We start from the raw sequence: 23,696 nt of genomic DNA, 5'->3' as shown, positions 1-23,696 counted from the left end.
TACGAGGAGTACCGCGACCCGCCTTGCCCCTCCCCTGACTCCCTCCGCCGTGAGGAGGACCTGCGCCGGGAGCTCCGCGGCCACGAGGGCGACGCCCCCCGCCCGTCTGCCAGGGAGGATCGCCGGGACGCACGCCGGTCGCCTGACCGATGCGCGTGGCGTGGCCGGTCGCGGTCCCCCCTCCTGCCACGGGTGGCCGGACGACTCACCGCCGCTCCCCCTCTCCGGTGCACCGTCCCGACCGGTCTCCCTCCCCGTCCCGACAACAACGCCCTCGCTCTCCGCGCCCTCCCGCTCCGGATCCGGCGGCCCCTGCCCGAAAATATGTCCCGCCCCACGCCTCCTCCTGGGCCGCTCCTCCCTCTTCGGGTGCCGTGGGTGGGGGGCAGCCCGGAGGACGCCAAGGGACATCCAAGAAGAAGAAGCGGCATGGACAGGGCCGGGCTGCGCTCAACCCGGCCGGGCGCAATCCTCCTGTCCCCGGCTCCTCTCCGCCCCCGGGTTCGGTGTCCGGCCTCTCCGGTCCGCCGTGCTTCAACTGTGGTGTCGTCGGCCATTCTCAAGTCAACTGTGTCAACCCCGCCAGCTGCTACATCTGCAAGGACCCCGGGCACCCCGCCATCCTTTGCCCAGACCGGCCGATCCCCGACAAGCTAAAGATGTATGGTCACGGGATTGAGGGGTTGGGGTTTTTCCACATTGAGGTCCCGGACATCTCGCCCCCCACCCCATCCCTCCAGGCGGTGGTCACGGTGATCGACGGTGTGGCTTCCCCCGAGATGATCGAGGCGGAGCTCAACCACCTGTACCGTCGCCAGTGGGATTGGGCGGTCACCCCATCTCCGGCACCGTGTTCTCTGTGGTCTTCCCCGACGCCGTCTCCCACGGATACGCCACCTGGAGCGACCAGATTACACTTGCCCTCAACAAGCTCGTCGTCGACATTTCCGAGCCGATTCTCGACCCGAAGGCGGTGGCCGTTCTCGACACGGCCTGGATCCTCATTGCCGGACTCCCCGGCATCGCGCGCTCTGAGCGTGTCATCCGTCAGATGTCGCGGATTCTGGGCAAGGTGGTCGTTGTCGATGAGCTTTCCCTCCGCAAGGAGGAGGAGGTGCGAGTTAAGGTCAAGTGCCTCGACTCCGGCAAGCTGCGGGCCACCATCCGAGTCTTCTTCAATGACCAAGGTTTCGACCTCCGCATTGCTCCCGAGCCGCCTAACCATGTGGGTCGCCCTCGCTTCGCTGACGACGCCCCTCCCGGTGGTCGCCCTGGCCCTAGCGACGACTATCACGGTCGCCACCACCCCCGCTCCCACCGCTCCGACGACGAGGATGGATCGGAGGATAGCCCCTCCCACTCCCCTTCACCGGCGCCCCCTCCTTCTACCTCGACCCAGGGGGCGACCGACCGGTCGGTCCCTTGCGGCCCTACCTGAGGGGCTCCTCCCGCTCCTGCCCTCGTCTCCGATCGCGGAACCGCTGGCCAGCGACACTTCCAGTGTCGGGCTCGTCGTCATCCTGGCGTCCTCACCTCGCTCTCCTAACACGATGGACGTGCCTCCCCCGTCCGGTCCGGCGGCCCCTTCTCCCGCCCTGGGCTCCTCCCCAGTCCAGCCTGAAGCTTCTCCGCCGGCTTCCCCCCGCCCCGCGGGACTCATCCCCTCGCCCGCGGTTCCCGAGGCCCCCGCCGTGGTGCCTCCTCCCGCGTCTCCTGCTGTGGTCTTCGATGGGGAGCGGCCTACTTCACTGCTTGTCCAGATGGCTTCTCCTCCGCCCCCTACGGCATTCCAGGCGCGGGTGGGGCGGGACGTGGCGCTGGCGGCCGCTTCCCCGCCTGCCTCTCCTCGCCTTCTTGTTGTCTCCCCCTCGACGATGACTACTGCAGGGTGTGGGGGCGCCTCCGCCCTGGCTACCCCTCTGGTGGCGCCCCCTCACCCACCGCGGTCCACGGCCTACGCCAGGCGCGGCCGGTCACCGTCGACCCCGGTGACTTCCTCGCGGCGCAGTGCCCGGATCGACACTGCTCGCCCGGTTGGCAGCCCCACCCTTCCCATCTCGGAATGGGCTGAGCTCCGGGCTGCGGCACGTAACCTCGAGCCAGGTACCCCGGTCATCCCTCCTTCTTCTGCTACATGTTCGTTCTCGGCGTTGGAGTCGGTCCCACTTGGACATCTTGCCAAGGTCACGGCCGACTCTCATATTGTGTTCAGGGGGGAAGTTGCTCCCCCTTAGTCCAGGTCGAGGCCATCCGCGCCCGGGAAATCCTGGATGGCCGGCTGGCCGAGACCCGTGCCCGCCTGGCCTCCTCCTCCTCAGAGGCTAGCGGCCCTACCCCGGACCCCCAGTCATCCCGTCCGGCGGCTCCCGCCCCCCTGGAGATTCGGGGCCGCACCCGGTCTCGCACCGCCGCCCTCCGCGCGCAGAGCGCTTCTCGTGTCCTGGGGTCAAGCAGCCCCTCAATGGCGGTTTGATGCGGACCCTCTTCTGGAACATCCGCGGGTTCGGCCAGGATGGTCGTCGCCGCCAACTCATCGAATATATTCGTGACGAGCACATTGACATAGTTGCAATCCAAGAGACCATGCGAACCGACTTCACCCTGGCCGAGCTTGAGCGCCTGAGCTCCCACCTGTTTGCCTGGCATTGGCTCCCTTCTAGTGGGATCGCCGGGCACTCTGGTGGCATCCTATTAGGTGTCAAGGATGCCACCTTTGAGGTTGGGAGCATGGACAGGGGTGAGTTCTTTGTGAGCATGGAAGTCTTCGAGAGCGCGCTGAACTTAAGTGGGAGATCATTATAGTCTATGGCCCCGCCGACCACAGTCGCTCGGTGTCCTTCCTCGACGAGCTCTCGAGGAAGGTATCCGCGGACCGCTTCCCGGTCGTCGTCGGTGGCGGTTTCAACCTTCTCCGCTCTGCGGAGGACAAGAATAACGGCTTAGTTAACTTCCCGCGCATGCAGTTGTCCAACGATTGTATTGCGGACCTCGGGTTGCGGGAATTAGATAGGATTGGTGCTAGGTTCACCTGGACCAATCGCCAGGCCGACCCAACGCTCTCTGTGCTGGATCGGGTCTTGGTTTCTCCTGAGTGGGAGTTGAGGTGCCCCCTTGCCTCCCTCCGCGCCATCACCCGTATTGGCTCGGACCACGTTCCCCTTCTTCTATCCTCTCTGGATGAATGCCCTCCCTCTGCCCCCAGATTTCGCTTCGAGACGTTCTGGCTTAACCAGAACGGTTTCGTTGAGGCTGTGCACGGCCGCTGGCTGGAAGCCCGCCTTGCATCTAACCGATCCATCTCGGCGGTGGATGACTGGCACTTCTGCGCCAAGCGCGCCCGTCAGTTCATGAAGGGCTGGGGCGCGAATCTCGGAAGGGACCTCCGTCTCCGCAAAAAGGCCCTCCTTGACTCCATTCAGGCCCTGCATCTTCGGGCCGACTCGGTGGGCCTCTCTCCTGACGAGTGGATGCAGCGTTATGACCTTGAAGACCAGCTTATGGTCATATACACCGACGAGGAGGCGTATTGGCGCCTTCGAGGTACCCAAAAGTGGGTTCTCCAGGGTGACGCCAACACCGCCTACTTCCAGGCAATCGCCAATGGCCGGCGGCGACGTAATACCATTCCCCTTCTGTGGGATGGCGCGGCGCTCCTCCAGCGGCCCGCTGACATCCGTGCCGTGTTTGCAGCCCCCCCTAGGGGGGGCTTAGCTCTTGCGCCACACATCTGGGTTGGACCGCAGTGTGTCTCGGCCGCGGACAATGCGGCTCTCACGGCCCCGTTCTCTGAGGAGGAAGTGTGGCTGGCAATTAAAGGGATGAACCCATCATCCGCCCCGGGTCCTGACTGCTTGCCAGTTAAGTTCTTTCAGACCTTCTGGCCCGCCATCAAATAGGAGATCATGGCCATCTTCGAGGAGTTTTATGTCGGTTCCATCGACCTCAAGCGCCTCAACTATGGCATTATCACTTTGATCCCCAAGGTCCCGGGCGCCTCCGACATCCGCCAGTTCCACCCTATCACGGTGATCAATGTGATCTTCCGCATCCTTGCCAAGGGGTACGCCAATAGGGTGGCCCCTTTAGCTGACCGCATAACCCACCCGAATCAATCCGCCTTCATTCAGGGCCGATATATCTTGGATGGGGTCTTAGTCTTCCATGAAATCCTGCATGAGGTGCGATCCAAAAACCTCAAGGCGGTTTTCCTGAAGATTGATTTCCATAATGCCTATGACACGGTTAGTTGGCCCTTCCTTCGGGAAGTGCTGCTTAGAAAAGGGTTCGATGATCGCTGGGTGACCCGGGTCATGCAGATGGTGTCTTCCGGCCATACCGCGGTGAACATCAACGGGGAAATCGGGCCCTACTTCCCCACTTCCTGTGGGGTTAGGCAGGGTGACCCCTTTTCCCCGTTTCTGTTCAATATGGTGGTTGATGCCTTGGCCTCGATCCTGGATAAGGCCAAGGCCGCCCGGCCACATACTAGGCATTACCCCGCACTTGGTGGAGGGAGGAGGCGTCTCCCTTCTCCAATACGCTGATGACACCATCATCATGGTCCAAGGCTCGACGCCTGAGATCTCGAACCTCAAATTCCTCCTGCTGTGTTTCCAGCACCTGTCAGGCCTCAGAATAAATTTTGATAAAAGCGAGGTGATGATTCTGGGCTATTCGCCCGATGAGAGCCAGAGCATCGCTAACCGGCTTAACTGTCGGTTGGGGACATTCCCCACTACCTACCTGGGGGTCCCCATTAGTGACTCCCACCTGACCGTGGCCGACCTACGGCCCTCGGTGCTCAAGCTCCAACACCGCATCGAGCCGTGGCAGGGTCGTTGGCTCTCTAAGGCGGCTCGTACGATCCTCATCAACTTGTCCCTTTCCAGACTCCTCCTATTCATCATGAGCTTCTACAGCTTCCCCGAGACTCTCCACCATGAGATTGGTTCGGTCCAGGCCCGGTTCTATTGGGCGGGCGAGGGCGACAAGCAAAAGTACCATATGGTGCGCTGGTCTGAAATCTGCAAGCCCCGGGATCAAGGTGGTCTTGGTATCATGTCCTCCAAGCGCATGAACCTGGCACTCCTCACTCATCGGCTCTGGCGCATTGCGAATGGCGATGGCGGCCTGTGGTTGCAGATCGTGCGCCAGAAATACCTGCGTGGTCAACCCCTCGCCTTCTGCGCCCGGACCGGAGGGTCCCAGTTCTGGCAATCTGTCATTCAGCTCCTACCGGTCCTCCGTCGGAACTGGGTCATCCACGCTGTTTTGGCTAGACCGCTGGGCTGGGGACCTCCCCTTCGTTGCGAGATTCCCTGACCTCTTCTCCATCGCCGTTGACCCGAGGATTTTCGTTGAGACGGCCCTTATTGACTTAGGGCGTCTCGCGTTCCGGCGGCCTTTTGGCCCCCCGGAAGTCGCCGCTTGGCACGATCTCCTTGATGCCGTCACTCTTCATGAGCCTGACCTCTCTCAGCCTCTTGACCGGTTGTCTTGGCGCCTGGAACCTTCAGGCCGCTTCTCCACGCAGTCCTTATACCGCGCCATTGCCCCTTCTCCTAGCCCGGCTATCTTCGAGTATATCTGGACCATCCGTCTGCCACTCAAGATCAGGATTTTCATGTGGCAATGGATCTGTGGCCGTCTTCCCTCTGGCGTGGAGGTGATTAAGCGTCATGGTCCGGGTGACGGTCTATGCCCCCTTTGCGGGACGGAAGAAACTTTGAATCACATCTTCTTCTCGTGCGTGTCTGCCCAGTTCCTTTGGGGTTGCCTCCGTGAGGTGATCGGTGGGGTTTGGTGCAACACCAACTTCCCTGACCTCCTTGCCGAGATCCAGGCCACCCCCATCGGGCCACCACATTAGGTGGCTGCTCATTTGGGTTCTCGCCTGGACGATCTGGACTGTGCGTAATAAGCTTGTCATTCAGCGGGTTCCTCTCCGACGCGCTACTGATGCTGTGTTCAAATTATGTGGTTATTTGCAGCTCTAGCGGCCGCTTAGCCATCACCAGGACCGAGACGCCATCACCACCATCATCTCCGACCTTCGCGCGATGGCCCTCCGCTTGGCGCCGCCGCTCCCTCCGCCACCGCCCGAGCCAGATTAGCTCCCCTCTGATGTTGCGGTTGCGGTTGTCCCGCAGCCGTTTCTTTGTTTTTCTCTTTTGGGCTTGTTGAGCTGTGCCCTCAGCAGAACCTATTCGTACTCTTTATCTGTGCGACTGTGTGTGTGGGTGAACTTATGTGTATCGTTTGGCTGTGGTGGTTTGCTTTATTTATAAAGCGGGGCGAAAGCCTTTTTGGGTAAATAAGGTTCTAAATAATATTGGAAATTATGATTTTTGATCTAACATGTGAAATGAAACAATCAAAGTTGGGCTCACATTGAATCATGCCATGTTCTGAACGCTATATATATTCTTTAACAGAGGGAGTGCGTAGTCAAAGTTGAAATTTCATCTTCAGTTAGGTCCAAAGTTGCACCGTATTTTCTTGGACAGGCAACCAGTTTAGCGCTCTCCTCCCGTGAATGGCTCCCTAGGGCTCTGTGCCGTCTGAACTATCCGAACGGTGCACACCCGGCCGGCTTGCCTCGGGGTCCATGGCGGGTTGACCGCGGGCATGGTCGAGCCACCATCATAGGGTGTTTTCGGTCGCGCCAGCGTAGGCCCTCTCTCGTGTGTTGCCCCAAGCGTTCCTCCTGTCAATGTCCTTTGCCTCGGTTAGGATCAGGCATGCGAGGCCTGGGGCCACCGTCATGTGGTGGGTTTTGGTCATGTCTGCGTGCGCTATCTCAGGCGCTGCTCTGCATGTGCCGGGGGAGCTCGGTCCAAGCTATCAGCGTCCTTTGCCCCGGTCGGGTTGTGCCCGACTCGAGATGGTTCGTTCTAGGTAGTTGCACTGGGACGTCTGACTAGGGGCTACAACGACAGGCCATTTGACATTGAGGGCCATCCGACCAGGGGTTGCGAGGCAAATTTGACAAATTTGACCTACAATCGAAATCAAATCACAGAATGAATTGGTTCGAAAATTATTTCACACCGCTGACCCTTTTGTGTAGCGCCCGCCACGCCGGCGCCACACCATACGGTGCAGCGCCTAGCTCCGGGGCGTTGCACCAGTGTCCACCGTGGCAGCCCACGGGCCCGCACCCAGCAGTGCAACGCCTCCGAGCTAGGCGCTGCACCTGTAATGTGCAGCGCCTAGCCGCTAGGCGTTGCACGTGTAATGTGCAGCGCCTAGCCGTAGGCGCTGCACTGTGACTTATATGCAAACGCGCCAGCCCTCTCCTCCCCCACCATTGGCAGTTACAGAAAAAAGGGCGGCGGCCATCTGCACTGCCCCTCTCAATCCCCTCTCCCAAATCCCTCCGATCCGACGATTTGGTCCGTGCATTTGTTCACCAATCCATCGTAGAAGGTACTCTCCTCCGATCCCCTTCTTTCTATCTATAGAAAATACTATGTTTTGAAGATTTGGGGAACCCTTGTTTGAATCTTGCATGTATTAGATTTGGGCAACTTTTGTTTGAATCTTGCGTATATTAGATTTGGGGAACCTTTGTTAGATGAGAATGTGGTTTGGATAGATAGGTTGACATGTTATTTATATAGTTTGGATACATAGATTGACATGTTTTTTGTATGGAGAAGTAGATTGACATGTTATTTGTATGGAGAAGTAGATTGACATGTTATAGTTTGGATACATAGATTGACATGTTATTTGTATGAAGTAGGCCCAAGTAGGGGGAAGCACCATATGCTTTGGATCTTGCATGTAGTAGGCCTACTTTAGTTTTTTTGAATTGAAAAGATAATCGTGTTGACATGAATGCTTTGTTGAAATTGTTAGGATGGTTTGGCTTCTCGATGATCACTGGGACCATCAACACCGGTCGTACGCTATGGCGGTGCAGCAGCGGGTAATACTGAAAGTGGCCGGTGTTATGAATTTCGTATGTTTGTTCAAACACAAATGCCCCATATATAATGTTATGATTTGTTTGTTTGTAGGAGCTTGCACCTCTGAAGCTTCGGTCTCACGGGATCAGCCTTGGAGGGATGAGCTATGATGAGCGGTACACACCTTATGTTAGGGAGGCAGGACTTCTCCCTTTCATTGAGTTGGTCCGCCGGTCGACGCCACCCAACAATGTTGCAGCACCCACCGCGCTTATTGATCATTGGAGGCCGGAGACACACACTTTCCATCTTCGGACCGGGGAGATGACCGTGACGCTGCAGGATATCGCTATGATCACCGGTCTTCCTATCGATGGCAATCCTTTATGTATGAACACCGATTCTGAAGGGTGGCGCGCGCAGATGCAAGCCCTTATCGGTATGGTTCCTCCGGAGCCTCGGGAGCCAGAAAGGGAAGATAAGAAGAAGGAAAGAGTCGCAGCGGGCGCTACTTTCACGTGGATATCATCGCACTTCGCTCATTGCCCCGATGATGCTAATGAGGACATGGTGAAGACTTATGCTTGTGTCTACATGTGGTACGTGGTATCGAGGACAATGTTTGCTGATGGCACCGGCAAGAATGCTCCATGGATGTGGCTGAAGGCGTTGACCGTCTTCGATAGCAAATGGAGTTGGGGTTCGGCGACACTAGCTTACTTGTATCGACAGGTATGAAGTTGTTTCCTTTTCACTTCATTGATACATTATCAATGCGCTTTTGCGGCAAATTTGACCATGTTCTTTTTTATGTGCAGTTGGACGATGCCAGTTGTAGGCACACTGGAGGTATTGGTGGTTGTCTGCTCGCACTTTCCATATGGAGCTGGGAGCGTTTGCCGGTTGGACGACCTAAGACCGTGAAGTACGAGGATTGGGACGATAAAGACGACCCACTACGGCTCCCCACTTGGGCTTACAAGTGGGATGTGTTAAATGAGACGACGGATGATCCCTCTATAATGTACAAGTTGTACAAGAGCGAGCTGGACGCCATCACGCCTGAGCAGGTGAACCGACCTTGCATAAGTGATTATCATGCTTGTATCTTCACTCGATATCAATTTTGCATTGAATCCCATTTTGCAGGTGGAATGGGAGCCGTATGGAAAAGGAGAGAGTTTTGGTAACCCTATAGAGTTCAGGCTTAATCCGATGTGCATTAGGGATAGGGATCTCTGGCATATGCGGTGCCCACTGATATGCAACTGGGCGGTTGAGCTTCACCTGCCACATCGGGTGTTCCGGCAGTTTGGTTTGTTCCAGTCACACCCGCCGGAGTGGGAGGACACGGACAAGTTGCTACACGCATAAGATATAATTAACCTTGAGCACTTAGCAGCTTCTCGACGGTTTCGATGATGCTAATATCTTGTTTCTAACTTGCAGGTTGGATAGGAAAAAGCAGTGGAAGATCAAGGATTGGGCCAGCCATCACAGGAAGTATGTCGTGCAGTTCGCTCTTAGTGTGGAGCAAGCAAGGGCTGGAAAACGAGCCCAGCTTCGTGAGCACTGCCCGGATGCGTTCAACAACTATCTCACATGGTTTCTTGCAAGTAACCGTGTGGAGGTATGCCAGCCGGCGTATGCTGAGGAGATTCTGGAGGAACCTACCGTTTTTGATGAGGTAGCCTAGCACCAGTACAACGCATTAGTCAGGAAAGGCAACTCGGTCATCCCTTCAGCTCCAATGATGAACTTTGTGGTTAGCCCTTTTTGCTTTTCCATTCGCACTTTTCACATCTTCGCTTGCCTAACACTTTGATACTGTTTCTGTTCATAGCGTGCCCAGATCAAGAAAGCAGCTGACGAGACCGAGACTATTCTGGAAACAACCCCGGCTGGCAAAAGCGATGGGGAAGGTGCACTTCGAGAATTCATTAAGGTTCACATCTCCTTCAAACTAGCACTTAACATTTGTTGGTACGTTCCATGTCTCATTCACTTGTACATGTTGCAGCGCCAGGGCCAAAAGTTAAGGCGGCTATCAAACCTTTTCGGTTGTCGTGACCCCGAGTATGTATCACCTGAACGGTCTAGGTCGGCGACACCATCAGATCCCGCTTCGGGGCAGAGACATGGTGAACCTTTCACGGATGAGGATGTGGGTGGGGTCACCCAAGAGGTATGGCATGACGATATATATCCATTTGTTGATGCATTGCTAACTATATCCTCACACACGGTCTTTCCATATCTTTTGTTGATGCATAGGTTGCTGATGATATGACCTTGGGGACGTACCGGGCTCGGTCTGCATACGAGTTGAAGCCTAGGAGGGGAATCAACAAGTACACACCTGAAGACTTCACCCAAAGAGGCAAAAGGACGGTGGGCACCTCGCGAATGGCGGCTTTGGATGACTATTTGGATGACGATGTCGAACCGGAGGCGGAGCCGGAGCCGGAGCGTGTTCCTCTTCCTAGGAAGGTGAAGAAGATAAGCGTCAAGAGGGGGGGAGGACCCAGCAAGCGTGGAAAGCACTAGTCATCTTAGTTTTTTTATAATGTTGAACTTCGAGTGCGATTTGTTATGTCGTTGAACATGGAGTGGTCGTACCTTTTATGTCGTTGAACTTGGAGTGGTGGTACCTCTATGGTAAACTGGAACTTGTTGTGATGGTCATTTCTATGAAATGAAGTCTTTTGGGAAACCTTGTTTGTTATACTTGGAGAAATGATGTCGTACCTGAATGTTTGTTATACTAGTTGTTGAACTGTGGCTGAAAGAACTGTGGCTGAAAAAGACCCAGTAGAGGGGGGAAGGAGGCACAGTAGGTAGGCCTCTAGTTTCAGGCAAAAAATTGCTAAGTGTTTGTGCAGCGCCTAGCACGCAGGCGCCACACACTACAGTGCAACGCCTAGCTCGCCGGCGCTGCTCTGTAGAGTGTGGCGCCTCCGTGCTAGGCGCTGCATATGTCTGTAACTAGCCAAACTTCTGTTCCTTTCTGGATAGCTGCAGACATGTGCAGCGCCTAGCTCGGAGGCGCCGCACTCTACAGTGCAACGCCCAGCTCGCAGGCGCTGCACTATAGAGTGTGGCGCCTCCGTACTAGGCGCTGCATATGTCTGTAACTAGCCAACCTTCTGTTCCTTTCTGGATAGCTGCAGACATGTGCAGCGTCTAGCTCGGAGGCGCCGCACTCTACAGTGCAACGCCCAGCTCGCAGGCGCTGCACTATAGAGTGTGGCGCCTCCGTGCTAGGCGCTGCATATGTCTGTAACTAGCCAAACTTCTGTTGGTCTTCTGGATAGCTACAGACATGTGCAGCGCCTAGCTCGGAGGCGCCGCACTCTACAGTGCAACGCCCAGCTCGCAGGCGCTGCACTATAGAGTGTGGCGCCTCCGTGCTAGGCGCTGCATATGTCTGTAACTAGCCAAACTTCTGTTGCTCTTCTGGATAGGTGCAGACATATGCAGCGCCTAGCACGCAGGCGCCGCACACTACAGTGCAACGCCTAGGGCGCAGGCGCTGCACTATAGAGTGTGGCGCCTCCGTGCTAGGCGCTGCACATGTCTGCACCTATCCAGAAGACCAACAGAAGGTATGCCTACAGTTTCAGGCAAAAATTTCGCTAAGTGCTTGTGCAGCGCCTAGCTAGGAGGCGCCACACTGTACAGTGCAGCGCCTAGCCCGCAGGCGCTGCACTGTACAGTGTGGCGCCTCGTAGCTAGGCGCTGCACTAGTCTGTAGCTATGCAGCCAGAACAGAAGGTACTTTACAGTTTGAGGCACTTGGACTTGGACTTAGTGAATTTTTTAGCTATCCAGAGAGCAACAGCAGCTAGGCGCCACATGGTACATTGCAGCGTCCAAGTACTTCACGACACATAGTAGTTCATAACACATACTACTTCACGACACATGGTAGTTCGTACAACCAAATCAAGGAGGACACATAGTAGTTCACCGCACATAGTAGTTCTTACAACCAAATCAAGGAGGACACATAGTAGTTCACTGCACATAGTAGTTCTTACAACCAAATCGAGGAGGAGACATAGTAGTTCACGGCACACAGTAGTTCACAACCAAATCGAAGAGGAGACATAGTAGTTCACAAGCAAATCGAAGAGGAGACATAGCTCTATTGCGTAGAGGAAGGCCCCTTTCCCTTCTTCTTCTTCCTCTTCCTCCTCCCTTTTTCTTATGAGGTGAGCCTCCTTAACCACCCTCTCCATGAATATCTGCTTGTCCCTCTCTTCTTTTTCAGCTGCAATTGCCCAAAGCTTCATGGTTCTTTCTTCAAAATCTTGTTGACGCTTCTTCTGTGCCTCCTCAACTTGCCTCATCAACGCTTGCTCCCTAGCGCGCATCGCATTTGCCGCACTCTGTTTTCGCTTCCTCTCCTTCTCAAGCTCCTTCCTTCTTCTTCTTTAGCTTGGCTGCATCCTCCTCTCTAAGCTTCTTCGCCGCCTTCTCCCACCATCCGGCCATCTCATCTTCGCCATCCTCCTTCATCGTTGGTTTGTTGGGTTGGGAAGCCGCCATACCTACAATGAGTGGAACATAATGGTTAGTAAGGACAATAAGAATAAATGGAAGCAAATATGAAAAAGAAGAACATATGGAAAAACAAGAACATATGATACATTATAGTTAGTGAGGAACATACGGAAACGATCCATCTAGGTATCCAAACATTCCTCTATAATGAACTTGCGCTTGTCCATCACCACGGCCAAGTCCACCACCAAGGCCAAGACCATTACCACGGCCATTACCACCACGTCGAGCTCTTCCACCACAATGGCCGAGACCACCACCACCACGGCCTCTTGTAAGTCCAAGTTGCCGACCTCTTGGTTGGCTAGGCAATTGTTGGCTACCACTTGGTTGCCTTGGCACTTGTTGGCTACCACTAGGTTGGCTAACACTTGGTTGGCTAGGCACTTGTTGGGTACCACTTGGTTGCCTTGGCACTTGTTGGCTACCACTAGGTTGGCTACCACTTGGTTGGCTTCCCACTTGTTGGCTACCACTTGGTTGGCTACCACTAGGTTGGCTACCACTAGGTTGGCGACCACTAGGTTGGCTACCACTTGGTTGGCTCCCTTGTGTAGCTCCATGTTGGCTTGTGCTTGCATCATTTTTCTTGGACCTTTTCCTTGGTTTCGTACATTTTCTTTTGTTGTGGCCATGACCTTTGCACTCCCCACAACGGGAGCTCTCACGAGGCTCTTGGAATTGGTCGTTGCCCGCTTCGCGGCGCCCACCATGGCCCCATCCGTCCATGTCGCCTCTAAGACGCTTTGTCTTACGTCTACCCCGTTTAACAACCTTCAACTCCGGATCCGGCCATAGTTGAACTCCATGATACTCCGGCCATTGTGATTGGTCAAAGTATGGGTGAAAGCGGGGAGCCCATGTTTTCTTGACCGTCATGATTGAGAACTGGGACTCCCTCACGGTGCGTGGGTGATTGATGTCCACATTCCTAACGCGGCCGGCGGCATACAAATGTGAGCATGGGAGATGAAGCAACAATGGCCTCCCGCAAGTGCAATCACATTGTGTTAACAACACCTTGAAAGCCCGACCTCCATGTTGCCGGCCATCGTTTGTGGTTCCTCCTGGCTCTTTCACTTCGTACTTCCACTCCTCATTGTCATATAATATAGCTTCTTCTGAGTCCGCCTTCCGTGATTGAAATAGCAACCATTCATCAACTTTGGGTGGGAACTTGTACTTGTACTTCCGTGGGTTCTCACCCGCTATCTGTGCATCGGTTTCCATCGAGTACTTTACAAAGTACGCATTCATCTTGTCAAATGTGTATTGAACTATTGCCGTCACGGGTAATCCACGTGCACCTTTGAGCACCCTATTGAAGCATTCGGCCATATTGCTTGTCATTTGACCGTATCTCCGGCCATCTTCATCAAAAGCACGTGCCCACTTGTTCCGGTATTGAATGTGCCTATTGAGAAAGTCTTGACCCCCGGGATCAAGTTTTTTGTGTGCGAGCAATTTGTTGTACAAAGTGGCGAAGCGCTTATCGGAGAAAGCGAGACAACATTCTTGAAGATCATCGGCCAACTCCTTAAGGCCACATGCCCTATAGAAGTTCGAACAAAAGTGCCTCATGCACCATCGATGGTGCAACAGAGCATGCCCGGGAATGTCAATCTCCACGGCGTTAAGAATTCCTTGATTCCGATCCGATATGACACAAATTTCCCTTTGAGCGGGTAACACCTTCGTCCTCAAAAGATGCAGAAACCACTCCCAGTTGTCATTGTTTTCCACCTCAACCAAAGCAAATGCCAATGGCAACACCCGGTTATTGGCATCACTTGCTATCGCAACCAACAAGGTGCCCTTGTATTGTCCGGTCAAGAACGTGCCATCAATTGCGATGACCGGCCTACAATGTTCGAAAGCCCTCACACATTGCTCGAACGCCCAAAAAGCACGGCCAAATACTCTGACTTTCCTTCCTTCATGAACCGTTGTTTGGTGCCCATGAGGCTCGACCACATGAACCATGCCCGGGTTTGTCGCGGCCATGGCTAACAACAACCTAGGGATTCGGTTGTATGCTTCCTCCCATGTACCATACAACATCTTAAATGCGGCTTGCTTCGCCTTCCATGCCTTGCCGTATTTCACCTGGTAATGAAAGATGGCTTTCACAAGGTCAATGACATGTTGGACGCTCATTGTTGGAAGTGTGGATATTGAGTTCGAGAGCCTGTAAACGATGAACTCGGACGTGAGTTGTTTGTGGTCTTGGGACACAATCTTGCCATCCACCCTTTTGCCTTGGCACATGTGAGTTGGCACACAACTCACTACATGCCAAGTAGGACCTCCTTTCCATGGTCTTGCACGCACAATCCACGGACAACCGCCACGGCGTCTTGCCACTCCTTGTTGGACCTCCTTTCCACGACCTCTACCACCACCACGGCCTCTTTTAAGTCCAAGTTGGACCTCCTTTTCATCTTCACATGCACATGCAACCGTGTAGCGCACATTGACGTCCGAGTGCACCACCTTGTGTGGACGATAATGCGTAACCGAGTAGTTGTCGAGCCACATCTTCAAATCCAACAAGCTGTCGAACTTAGAACCTTTAGCAATCCGGTTCTGGTCGTCTACCAAATCACGGTGAGAGCTTGGCCTAACCCCAAGAGCTACACATTGGCCACCATCTACCACGGCTTCATCCGCGAGACTAACATCCTTGAACAATGTAGTCCGATGATCCCGACCAAATACCTTCTCGAAAGCTTCGGCCTCCTTCACCGTGAACCCCTCCGCATCAACTTGTTCATCGGGACCATCGTCATCCGAGTCCGATGCATATGCACGGTAAAAAGGGATGGAATGGTCCATTGTCTCTTGCAAATGATATTTGTCGAGATCACCCACATTGTTGTCATGGAGATCAACTTCATTGTCATCGTCCGCATACTCATCGTTGTCCTCTTGCAAAGATTCATCTTGGTTGTTTCTACATGGGCTCAATGTTGGCCTCACTTCTTGGGTCAAAAGAGGTTCAACAATTTCATCTTGCTTCAAGGGTGGGGGGCTACTAGCAACCAAAGGGGAGGGGTTCCGGTTCAAGTCCAAATGCAAACTTGACTCAACCTTCTTCGTTGCAAATAACTCAAGAGCCTTGTCTAGTGATTCGGCCACCGTCTCCTTGTATGCAACCCAACGTTGCTCCGAGTTTACACGCATTGTCTTCCAACGGATGTGCATTCCAAAACCAACATTATGCCTTCCCTCCAACTCAATTATATCACTAGGGTCCGTCCAATTCAAATCTTTCCTAACTTGTTGCAAGAGCTCCGCATAGCTAGGACTACTATCAAACACAATGTCAAGCTCATCCGGGTCCGGTTCTTTATTGCCTTTCAAAAAGGCGTCTTTGTCCCCATGATGAACAAACACACATGTTCTTCCCATCCCTATAAGCAATGAACACAAGGTAACATTGCTTCCATGAGTACTAATCCATGGATTAACACCGAATACAAACCCTAATATATATATGAAACAACAACCCTAACCCTAACCATAACCCTAACCCTAACCATAACCCTAGCCCTAAACCTAAACCTAGCACCAACATAAGAACACCCATAAGAATAACCCTAGCATACTAACAAAGCCTAATCATAGAAATTGGCAAACAAACATCTCACATCTCCATGCAAATCTCTAGATCCAAACTAAACCAGGGTTTCCCCAAACTACCAACAAATGAGCAATGGGAGAACTTTACTTCGATCAAAACAAGGGGATCGGAGATTATTACCTTGAGGGAGGGTTTGACTTCGAAATCCACGGACAAATTCTTCAAATTTGCAAGATTTGGAAGAAGATTTGAGAGGGGGGAGAGTGGGAGAGGGGGCAAAGCTCGGGGGAGGGGGGAGAGAGTGAGAGAGTATGTGGTGGGGGGGTGGGGGAGGGGGAGGGGGGCCCAGCCAAGTGGCTGGATAAGTCACAGTGCAGCGCCTAGCGGCTAGGCGCTGCACATTACACGTGCAACGCCTAGCGGCTGGGCGCTGCACATTACAGGTGCAGCGCCTAGCTCGGAGGCGTTGCACTGCTGGGTGCGGGCCCGTGGGCTGCCACGGTGGACACTGGTGCAACGCCCCGGAGCTAGGCGCTGCACCGTAGGGTGTGGCGCCGGCGTGGCGGGCGCTACACAAAAGGGTCAGCGGTGTGAAATAGTTTCTGAACCAGTTCATTCTGTGATTTGATTTCGATTATAGGTCAAATTTGCCGGGTTGCGACGGCAAGAGGCCGGGTGGCCAACGGCGTGTCTGCTGGACCCAGTGTGACGTGGTTTCGTGATAGGATCGTCATGAGTAGGGATGCGGCGTGAGTTGTTTGATCTTTTCCTTAAGGCGGTTGCGTTTTCCTATAAATTTGATATTTTCTGCTGAACGTCGGGCGCCGCACGCATTGGCCTTTCTCTCTCCCTTTGCTTTGCAGGTCCTGCTTGGGAAGGTTCCTTGCTGGAGCCCATCGGCCGACGACTAGGACGTGCTTGGCGTTGTTCTCTGCATGCGGGCATTGTTCTCGTATATAATTGGGTGTGCTCTTTCTCTCTTTTACGTTCCTGTCGTGCTTCTTCCATCTTTCCCGGCATTCCCGTTTCTGTTTGCCGTTGGCGCTGTCCGTCGTCACGTGAGCAGTTCAGCTCTGTTTTTCGAAAGAAGCGGATGGACGACAATTTTTCGTAACAAGTGGAACAAGCGGGGTTTTTAGGTGTGGTCTATACACTATACTGAGCGATACTCATCCAACGATGGGCAATTCGTTCGGTGTACTACTAAAAGTCTACTGTTCGCCAGGGATGAGCGGGCCGACTAGAGACGGGTCTCGCGACCACGGCGCCGGCGGCGACCGGCGAGTCGGAGGACGGTTCTGGGCGCTAGTGGAGAGTAACGAGGAGGAGGACGCAGACGGCGGCCGGCATCTGGACGCCGGCTCGCCGGAGACGGCGTCACCTACGCCTTCAGATCACATTTGCGAGGTGTTCACGAGTGGATACTCTGAGGATGAGGTTGCGCTGTTGGTAGATGAGGCAATCCTGCAGGACGATCCGGCGAGGACTGGACTGGAGAAGACGGAGAGGATCGAGATCGTTCGGCGCGTCGTGCACCGGAGGACGGCGGCGACGGCGATCCGGCCATGGCGTGGTCCTCTTCCAAAGGTACGTCTTCCGGCCCTTACGTTTGGTGATTATCTCGGTTCGGATTGGAATGTTGTGCCCAATCGCCGGAAGAAGGGCCGGCGGCCGAAGCTGACGGTAGTGCAGCCGTCCGGTGAGATCCCGATCGGGGTAGCCAGGAGGCTACGTTTGAATTCATTGATGGGCTTGGTTGGGCCGGGAGATCAGGCAGATGGGTGTGAGGCCCATCGGGCGACATCTCCGTGTGGGCCTGAGTTAGCCGGGTATGAGGCCCAAGCTAACCCGGTCTCCACAGGCTCTTCGAGCGACGAGGCACACAGCCTTTGCATGCGAGCGTGCGATCGGTTTTCCTCGTGCGTTCTTTCTCCGCCGATGAAGTGCCCTAGGTTTAGGCGCCGCGCAGGTTCATCGGGCTTCCGTCGCTGTGGTCCGGGCCGGGCGACTCGGATCCCTCCCCTGATGGCGGGTCGGGGGGATGCTGCGGCCTCCGGCCTCAACAAGCAGGCGCTCGCCGGAGCCCATCTGGCAGCCCGTGGTGGCGGTGTTCCACAAGGCCAGCGGCCGGTGCTGCCGACTGGCCGTGGTGCGCCACAGGGGTCGCGACCTACGGCTGTGACTGGACGAGGCGCCCCGCCAGGGCCGCGACCTGCGCAGGTTGTGCGGGCCGTGCCAGCCGCAGGGCGCGGTGCTCAAGGTAACCGGCCGCAGGCGCCATCTTCTGTTGTGCCGATGGCTGTGGGGCGCGGTGCTCATGAACTCCGACCGCCGGCGCCGGCTGCTACTCTGCCGATGGCTGTGGGGCGCGGTGCGGCTCCGCCAAGGCCGCCGATGACTGCGCCTGTCGGGTCTCAGCCACGTGCCGCGCCGCCGCCGCACTACGTCGCGAGGCCGGCGCAAAAGCGCTCGGGCCCATCGCAGACAAGGCAGAACTCGGTGGCTAGTGAGAACTTTGATACGCCCCGCGGACAGTGGGGGGACGACGGTTATGATGCCTATGGAGATGGCCAACACCGTGGCTCCTCATCCACGGGAGGTGGTTGTGGCTATGCCTGGCAGAGTGATGGGTCTGCTGAGAGGCCTTTTCTCGGCCCTCCGGGTGGTTTTGTCGAGGGAGCGTCTGGACCAGACTACCGGCAGAGAGGTGGCTACCGTGGTAATTGTGGTGGACGTGGTGGTGGTCGCGGTCGCCGTAACAGACAGCCTCCGCCGCCGGTCGTTGTTGACCATTCTGCCTCTGTCGTTGCCGATCCCGTTCAGACGACTGACCTGCCTAGCCAGGCGATGGAGGTCGTGACGGCACTGGCCAATGCGGAGGTCCCTGCGACTGGGGTTTCAGCTGAGGCAGGCGATATGACTGATTCAGAGAGAGCGTCCAAGTGGGCGCGTAAGAAGGAGAAGATGTTATGTTATAGATGTGGTGAGAAGGGTCACTTCATTGCTGAGTGTGTGGCGGAGCTGTGCGATTCTTGTGGTAAGCCAGCACATGACACTGGGGATTGCCCGTTTTTGCGTGATCAGGTTCCGGCTCTTACAATGTATGGAGTATATTGTGCTGAGTTGATGTTCTTTGAGTCCCCGGCTGCGAGAGAGATTCCGGAGGAGGCGCAGAGTTTGACCACTGGGATTGTGAAAGTTACCCAGGGTGAGGTGACTGAGGCTCAAATTGTGAAGAGACTTCAGGAACTGGCTCCAGGTGACTTCCAGTGGGATCTGCTTAGTCTTGAGGCTAATGTTTTTAAGGTTAATTTCCCAACTTTAGATGATTTGCAGAGATTGCTGAGCTTTGGCCTGTGTAGAGTTCCTGGCACTACATGCATTCTGGAATTTCACGAGTGGGAGAAGGTGGAGCCTAAGGGCAGGCCTCTTACTCAGGTTTGGTTGCGGTTTTCCGGGGCTCCATCTAAGCCTCTTCAGGATGTTCGAGTTGTGGCTAGTATGGGCATCGTGGTTGGGAAAACTGAGAAAGTGGATATGGCGTTTACCCGTGCTCATGGGGTGGCTCGACTTCTAGTGAGTGTTCCTGATGTGGTAAACTGGACTTACAGGGGTGAGGTTTTTCCCCTCGAGATTGAGTTTGAGGATGCGGAACTTTTTGCTGACGCGATAAATGGGGCTGATGTGGTTATGCACGAGGGTGACGACAGTGCGGGTGCTAAGGGGGCACCGACTGAGGAGGCTAGTCGAGAGGGGTCTAACGGATCAGGCCCTGTTGTTCAGCTACCCGGGGATGGGGCCGGGGTTGAGCCGGCATCATCTCCCTCGGTGCCTATGACGTCTCTGCGTTTTGGGTCTTTTGAGCCAGCCTCTGCTCCTCCCAGACTTTGGAGTGAACGGGTTGATTGTGATGATGTGTTTGAGAGTATGCTTCCTATGTTGGAGTTTAATGCTGCTGACAGGCCCACGATCGGCGGCTTGGTGAGGACGCCCTCCGCGATGACTGTGGTTGGAGGTGGGGAGTTGGAGCCTGTGGTGGCTTCTCTTTCCCCAGATCTCCCAGAGCTTGCGTTCACGGAGTTGACGTTTCAGTCAGAGGTTGTGCTTGGGGGAGGGAGTCCGGGGCAGGTGGCCTCGGCTTCCACCCCTCTTGTCCGGACGCCGGAGACGCCGGTGATGATGACGTCGGCTGGCTGTGGGGGAGGCGACCCGAGGCAGGTGGTCTCAGCCTCTTCTCCTCCGGCGGCGGCTACGACGGCCACGACTCCAGTGGCGCCGGCGACGCCGGCGATGATGACGTCGGCTGGCTGTGGGGGAGGCGGCCCGAGGCAGGTGGCCTCGGCCTCTTCTCCTCCGGCGGCGGCTACGGCGACCACAACTCCAGTGGCGCTAGGGGGGGGTTGGGGCAGGTGGCTCCGGTCCCCCCTTCTTCTTCGGCGGTCAGGATGGCCGCAGTTCCTACGGCGCCGGTGTTACCCTCTGGGATGAGGGATGGATCGGGAGGAGGGCTCGGGCAGGCGGCCCCCACACTTCTCTATCCTGACGCACCTGTGATTCAGAGCCTCAGTTTGGGGTATTCGTCCGTGGGGCATGGGAGCCTACTACCACCTTCTCCGGTAACTTTGGTTGAGCCTTTACGGGATTCAGCGCGAGGTTTTACTCGGGAGGAGGTCATTACTTTTGGTGGGATCCCTGACCCGGTTTCTGCGGGGAGACGGATGAGTGCTCGCATCCAGGAGCAGCCGGAGGTTGATGACATGCAGCAGCGGTGCGCTATGAGGGCGGCCAAGCTTCGTGACGCTGAGGTCACTACTGGTATGTCTGTCAACATATCTCATTCCATTTTGCATTTTTCTAATGAGGAGATTATAAATAATGCAAACCAATTAGGAGTTTCGCTAGGGTCTAACGATAGTGAAATTTCCAGCTCAGTGAATGATCTCTTAGATTTGGAAGCGGAACGTGCTTTAGAAACTATTCGAAATCTAGCAGCGGTTCAACCCATGAATGATTATGAGATTGAGGCTTTGGGGGTCAGAGTGCTCGATAACCTGTGTGCGGATCTTGCACCATCCACGCCTGAGACTGAGGAAGATGAGGTAACCATAGAGGATGCAGTAGTTAGACCCGCTGAGCCCGGTTATGAGGACCGGGTGGAAGATCACAGTAAACCCAAACACAAGTGGAAGCGGAAGATTTTTCCCGTTTCTGCGGTTCGTAGGAGTGCTAGGATTCGGACTACCAAAAAATTTCATGATGAACTATGAAAGGAATCTTTTGGAATAGCAGAGGTCTGAGAGACTTGGCTAAAAGAAGGTTTCTTGCAGAGGCGTCTCTGGAGCATAAATTAGATTTTATTGCTCTCTCGGAAACTGGTAGAGATAATTTTGCACCCCAGTTTCTTAGCACTCTTTCGGGCGGTGTTGATTTTGATTGGCATTGCCTTCCCCCGCGAGGAAGATCGGGTGGGATCTTGCTTGGAGTGAGATGCGACTCGCTGGAAGTCCGATCTGTAGTGATGGGTGACTTCGCGGTTAAGTTTCGAGTTAGGTCTAAAGCTGATGGTAACTGGGCTCTGGTGGCGGTATATGGTGCCGCACAGCCCGAGCTTAAACCGGAGTTTTTGGCAGACCTTGTTCGAATTTGTGGATCAGAGCAGCTCCCAATTTTAGTTGGGGGTGATTTCAATATCATTAGGAGAAGAGACGAAAAGAATAATGATAACTTCGACGGCAGATGGTCGTTTATGTTCAATACCATTATTGAAAGCTTGGATCTGAGAGAGATTGAGCTTTCTGGTAGAAAGTTTACTTGGGCTAATGCTTTGCCTAACCCGACATATGAGAAGCTTGATCGAGTTCTCGCAAGCGTTGAGTGGGAACAGAAGTTCCCTCTCGTAACGGTTAAGGCTCTCTCGCGCGGAATTTCTGATCACACACCTTTATTCCTGGACTCAGGTGAGCCGAACCACGTGGGAAACAAAAACTCCTTTTCTTTCGAGGTAGCATGGTTTGAACGAGAAGGATTCTTGGATCTGATTGCCCGGGAATGGGCTAAGGATGCAGGAGGTAGGACTTCTGTTGAGCGATGGCAGAATAAGATTAGGCATTTGAGAAGTTTCTTACGGGGCTGGGCTAAGCATCTTAGTGGAATTTATAAGGTTGAAAAGGAAAGGCTCCTTTCTCTTATTTAGACCCTAGACTTAAAGGCTGAGAACACGATTTTGCAAGCCGCAGAATTCCAGGCTAAACTAGATGCGGAGATGAGGTTGAAAGAACTTCTCCGCGAAGAAGAATTGAAGTGGGCATTGCGGGCTAAGGTCCGCAAAGTTGTCCAGGGGGACGCGAACACTCAATTCTTCCACTTGATTGCTAATGGTAAGCACAGAAAGAAGAGAATCTTTCAGCTTGAACAAGATGAAGGAACTATTTTAGGTCAGGACAACTTAAAAGTATACATAACCGAGTATTATCAGCAGTTATTCGGACCTCCGGAGGATAGTTGTGTGTCCCTTGATGAGTCCAGGACTGAGGATGTGCCTCAGCTAACTGCCATTGATAATGATATTTTGGTTGCCCCGTTCTCGGAGAAGGAGGTGTTTGATGCTATAGCACAGATGAAAAATAATAAGGCTCCCGGGCCTGATGGATTCCCGGCCGAGTTCTACAAAAAGTGTTGGCATATTATTAAGGGGGATTTGTTACCAATGTTTCATGATCTTTTCTCTGGTCAGCTTCAATTATTTCACTTAAATTTTGGAACAATAACGTTGCTTCCTAAGAAAACGGATGCGGTGAGAATAGAGCAGTTCAGGCCAATCTGCCTTCTCAATGTTAGTTTCAAGATTTTCACCAAGGTTGGGACAAATAGGCTCACACAGATAGTGCATTCTGTGGTGCACCACTCCCAAACCGCTTTCATGCCGGACAGAAATATCCTAGAGGGGATGGTCGTCCTTCATGAAACGCTCCATGAAATCCACTCAAAAAAATTAGATGGAGTTGTTTTTAAGGTGGATTTCGAGAAAGCGTACGATAAAGTCAAATGGCCTTTCCTCCAACAGGCATTGCGTATGAATGGTTTTGATGAAGCCTGGCGTCGCCAGGTTGAATCGTTCACGCAAAAAGGGTGTGTTGGAATCAAAGTGAATGACGATATTGGTCACTACTTCCAAACACATAAAGGCCTGAGACAAGGGGATCCGATGTCCCCTATCCTGTTTAACATTGTGGTTGATATGTTAGCAATTATGATAGGAAGGGCTAAGGACGCTGGTCAAGTGGGTGGCTTGGTACCTCATCTTGTTGATGGAGGAGTGTCTATCCTTCAGTACGCTGATGATACAATCATCTTTATGGAGCATGACTTGGCAAAAGCGAGGAATATGAAGCTGGTGTTATGCCTTTTTGAACAATTGACCGGGTTAAAGATTAACTTTCACAAAAGCGAGTTGTTCTGCTTTGGTAGAGCCAATGATGAACAAGAGGCTTATAGGCAATTGTTTGGGTGCGAGTTGGGGGCGTTACCTTTCACTTACTTAGGTATACCAATCCACCACCGTAAGCTGACAAACAGAGAATGGCACTGCATTGAGGACCAATTTGAGAAGAAATTGAGTTGCTGGAAGGGCAAGC

At 54.1% G+C, this 23,696-nt stretch overlaps 2 protein-coding genes across 2 annotated transcripts; both read left to right on the top strand.

Moving 5' to 3' along the window:
* Positions 1 to 2,472: 2,472 nt before the first annotated feature.
* Positions 2,473 to 3,896, top strand: LOC141027227 (uncharacterized). The gene is made up of 2 exons (XM_073504210.1): positions 2,473 to 2,737; positions 2,803 to 3,896. Exons 1-2 carry the CDS (start codon positions 2,473 to 2,475, stop codon positions 3,894 to 3,896), a joined length of 1,359 nt encoding a protein of 452 aa, XP_073360311.1.
* A 6-nt stretch (positions 3,897 to 3,902) lies between these two features.
* On the top strand, positions 3,903 to 5,322 carry LOC141027226 (uncharacterized). The gene is made up of 2 exons (XM_073504209.1): positions 3,903 to 4,241; positions 4,618 to 5,322. Exons 1-2 carry the CDS (start codon positions 3,903 to 3,905, stop codon positions 5,320 to 5,322), a joined length of 1,044 nt encoding a protein of 347 aa, XP_073360310.1.
* Positions 5,323 to 23,696: the final 18,374 nt, after the last annotated feature.

The sequence above is a fragment of the Aegilops tauschii genome, chromosome 7 (genome assembly GCF_002575655.3).
Source record: "Aegilops tauschii subsp. strangulata cultivar AL8/78 chromosome 7, Aet v6.0, whole genome shotgun sequence".
Classification (NCBI taxonomy): Eukaryota; Viridiplantae; Streptophyta; class Magnoliopsida; order Poales; family Poaceae; genus Aegilops; species Aegilops tauschii.
This window is presented reverse-complemented; position numbering and strand designations above follow the sequence as displayed.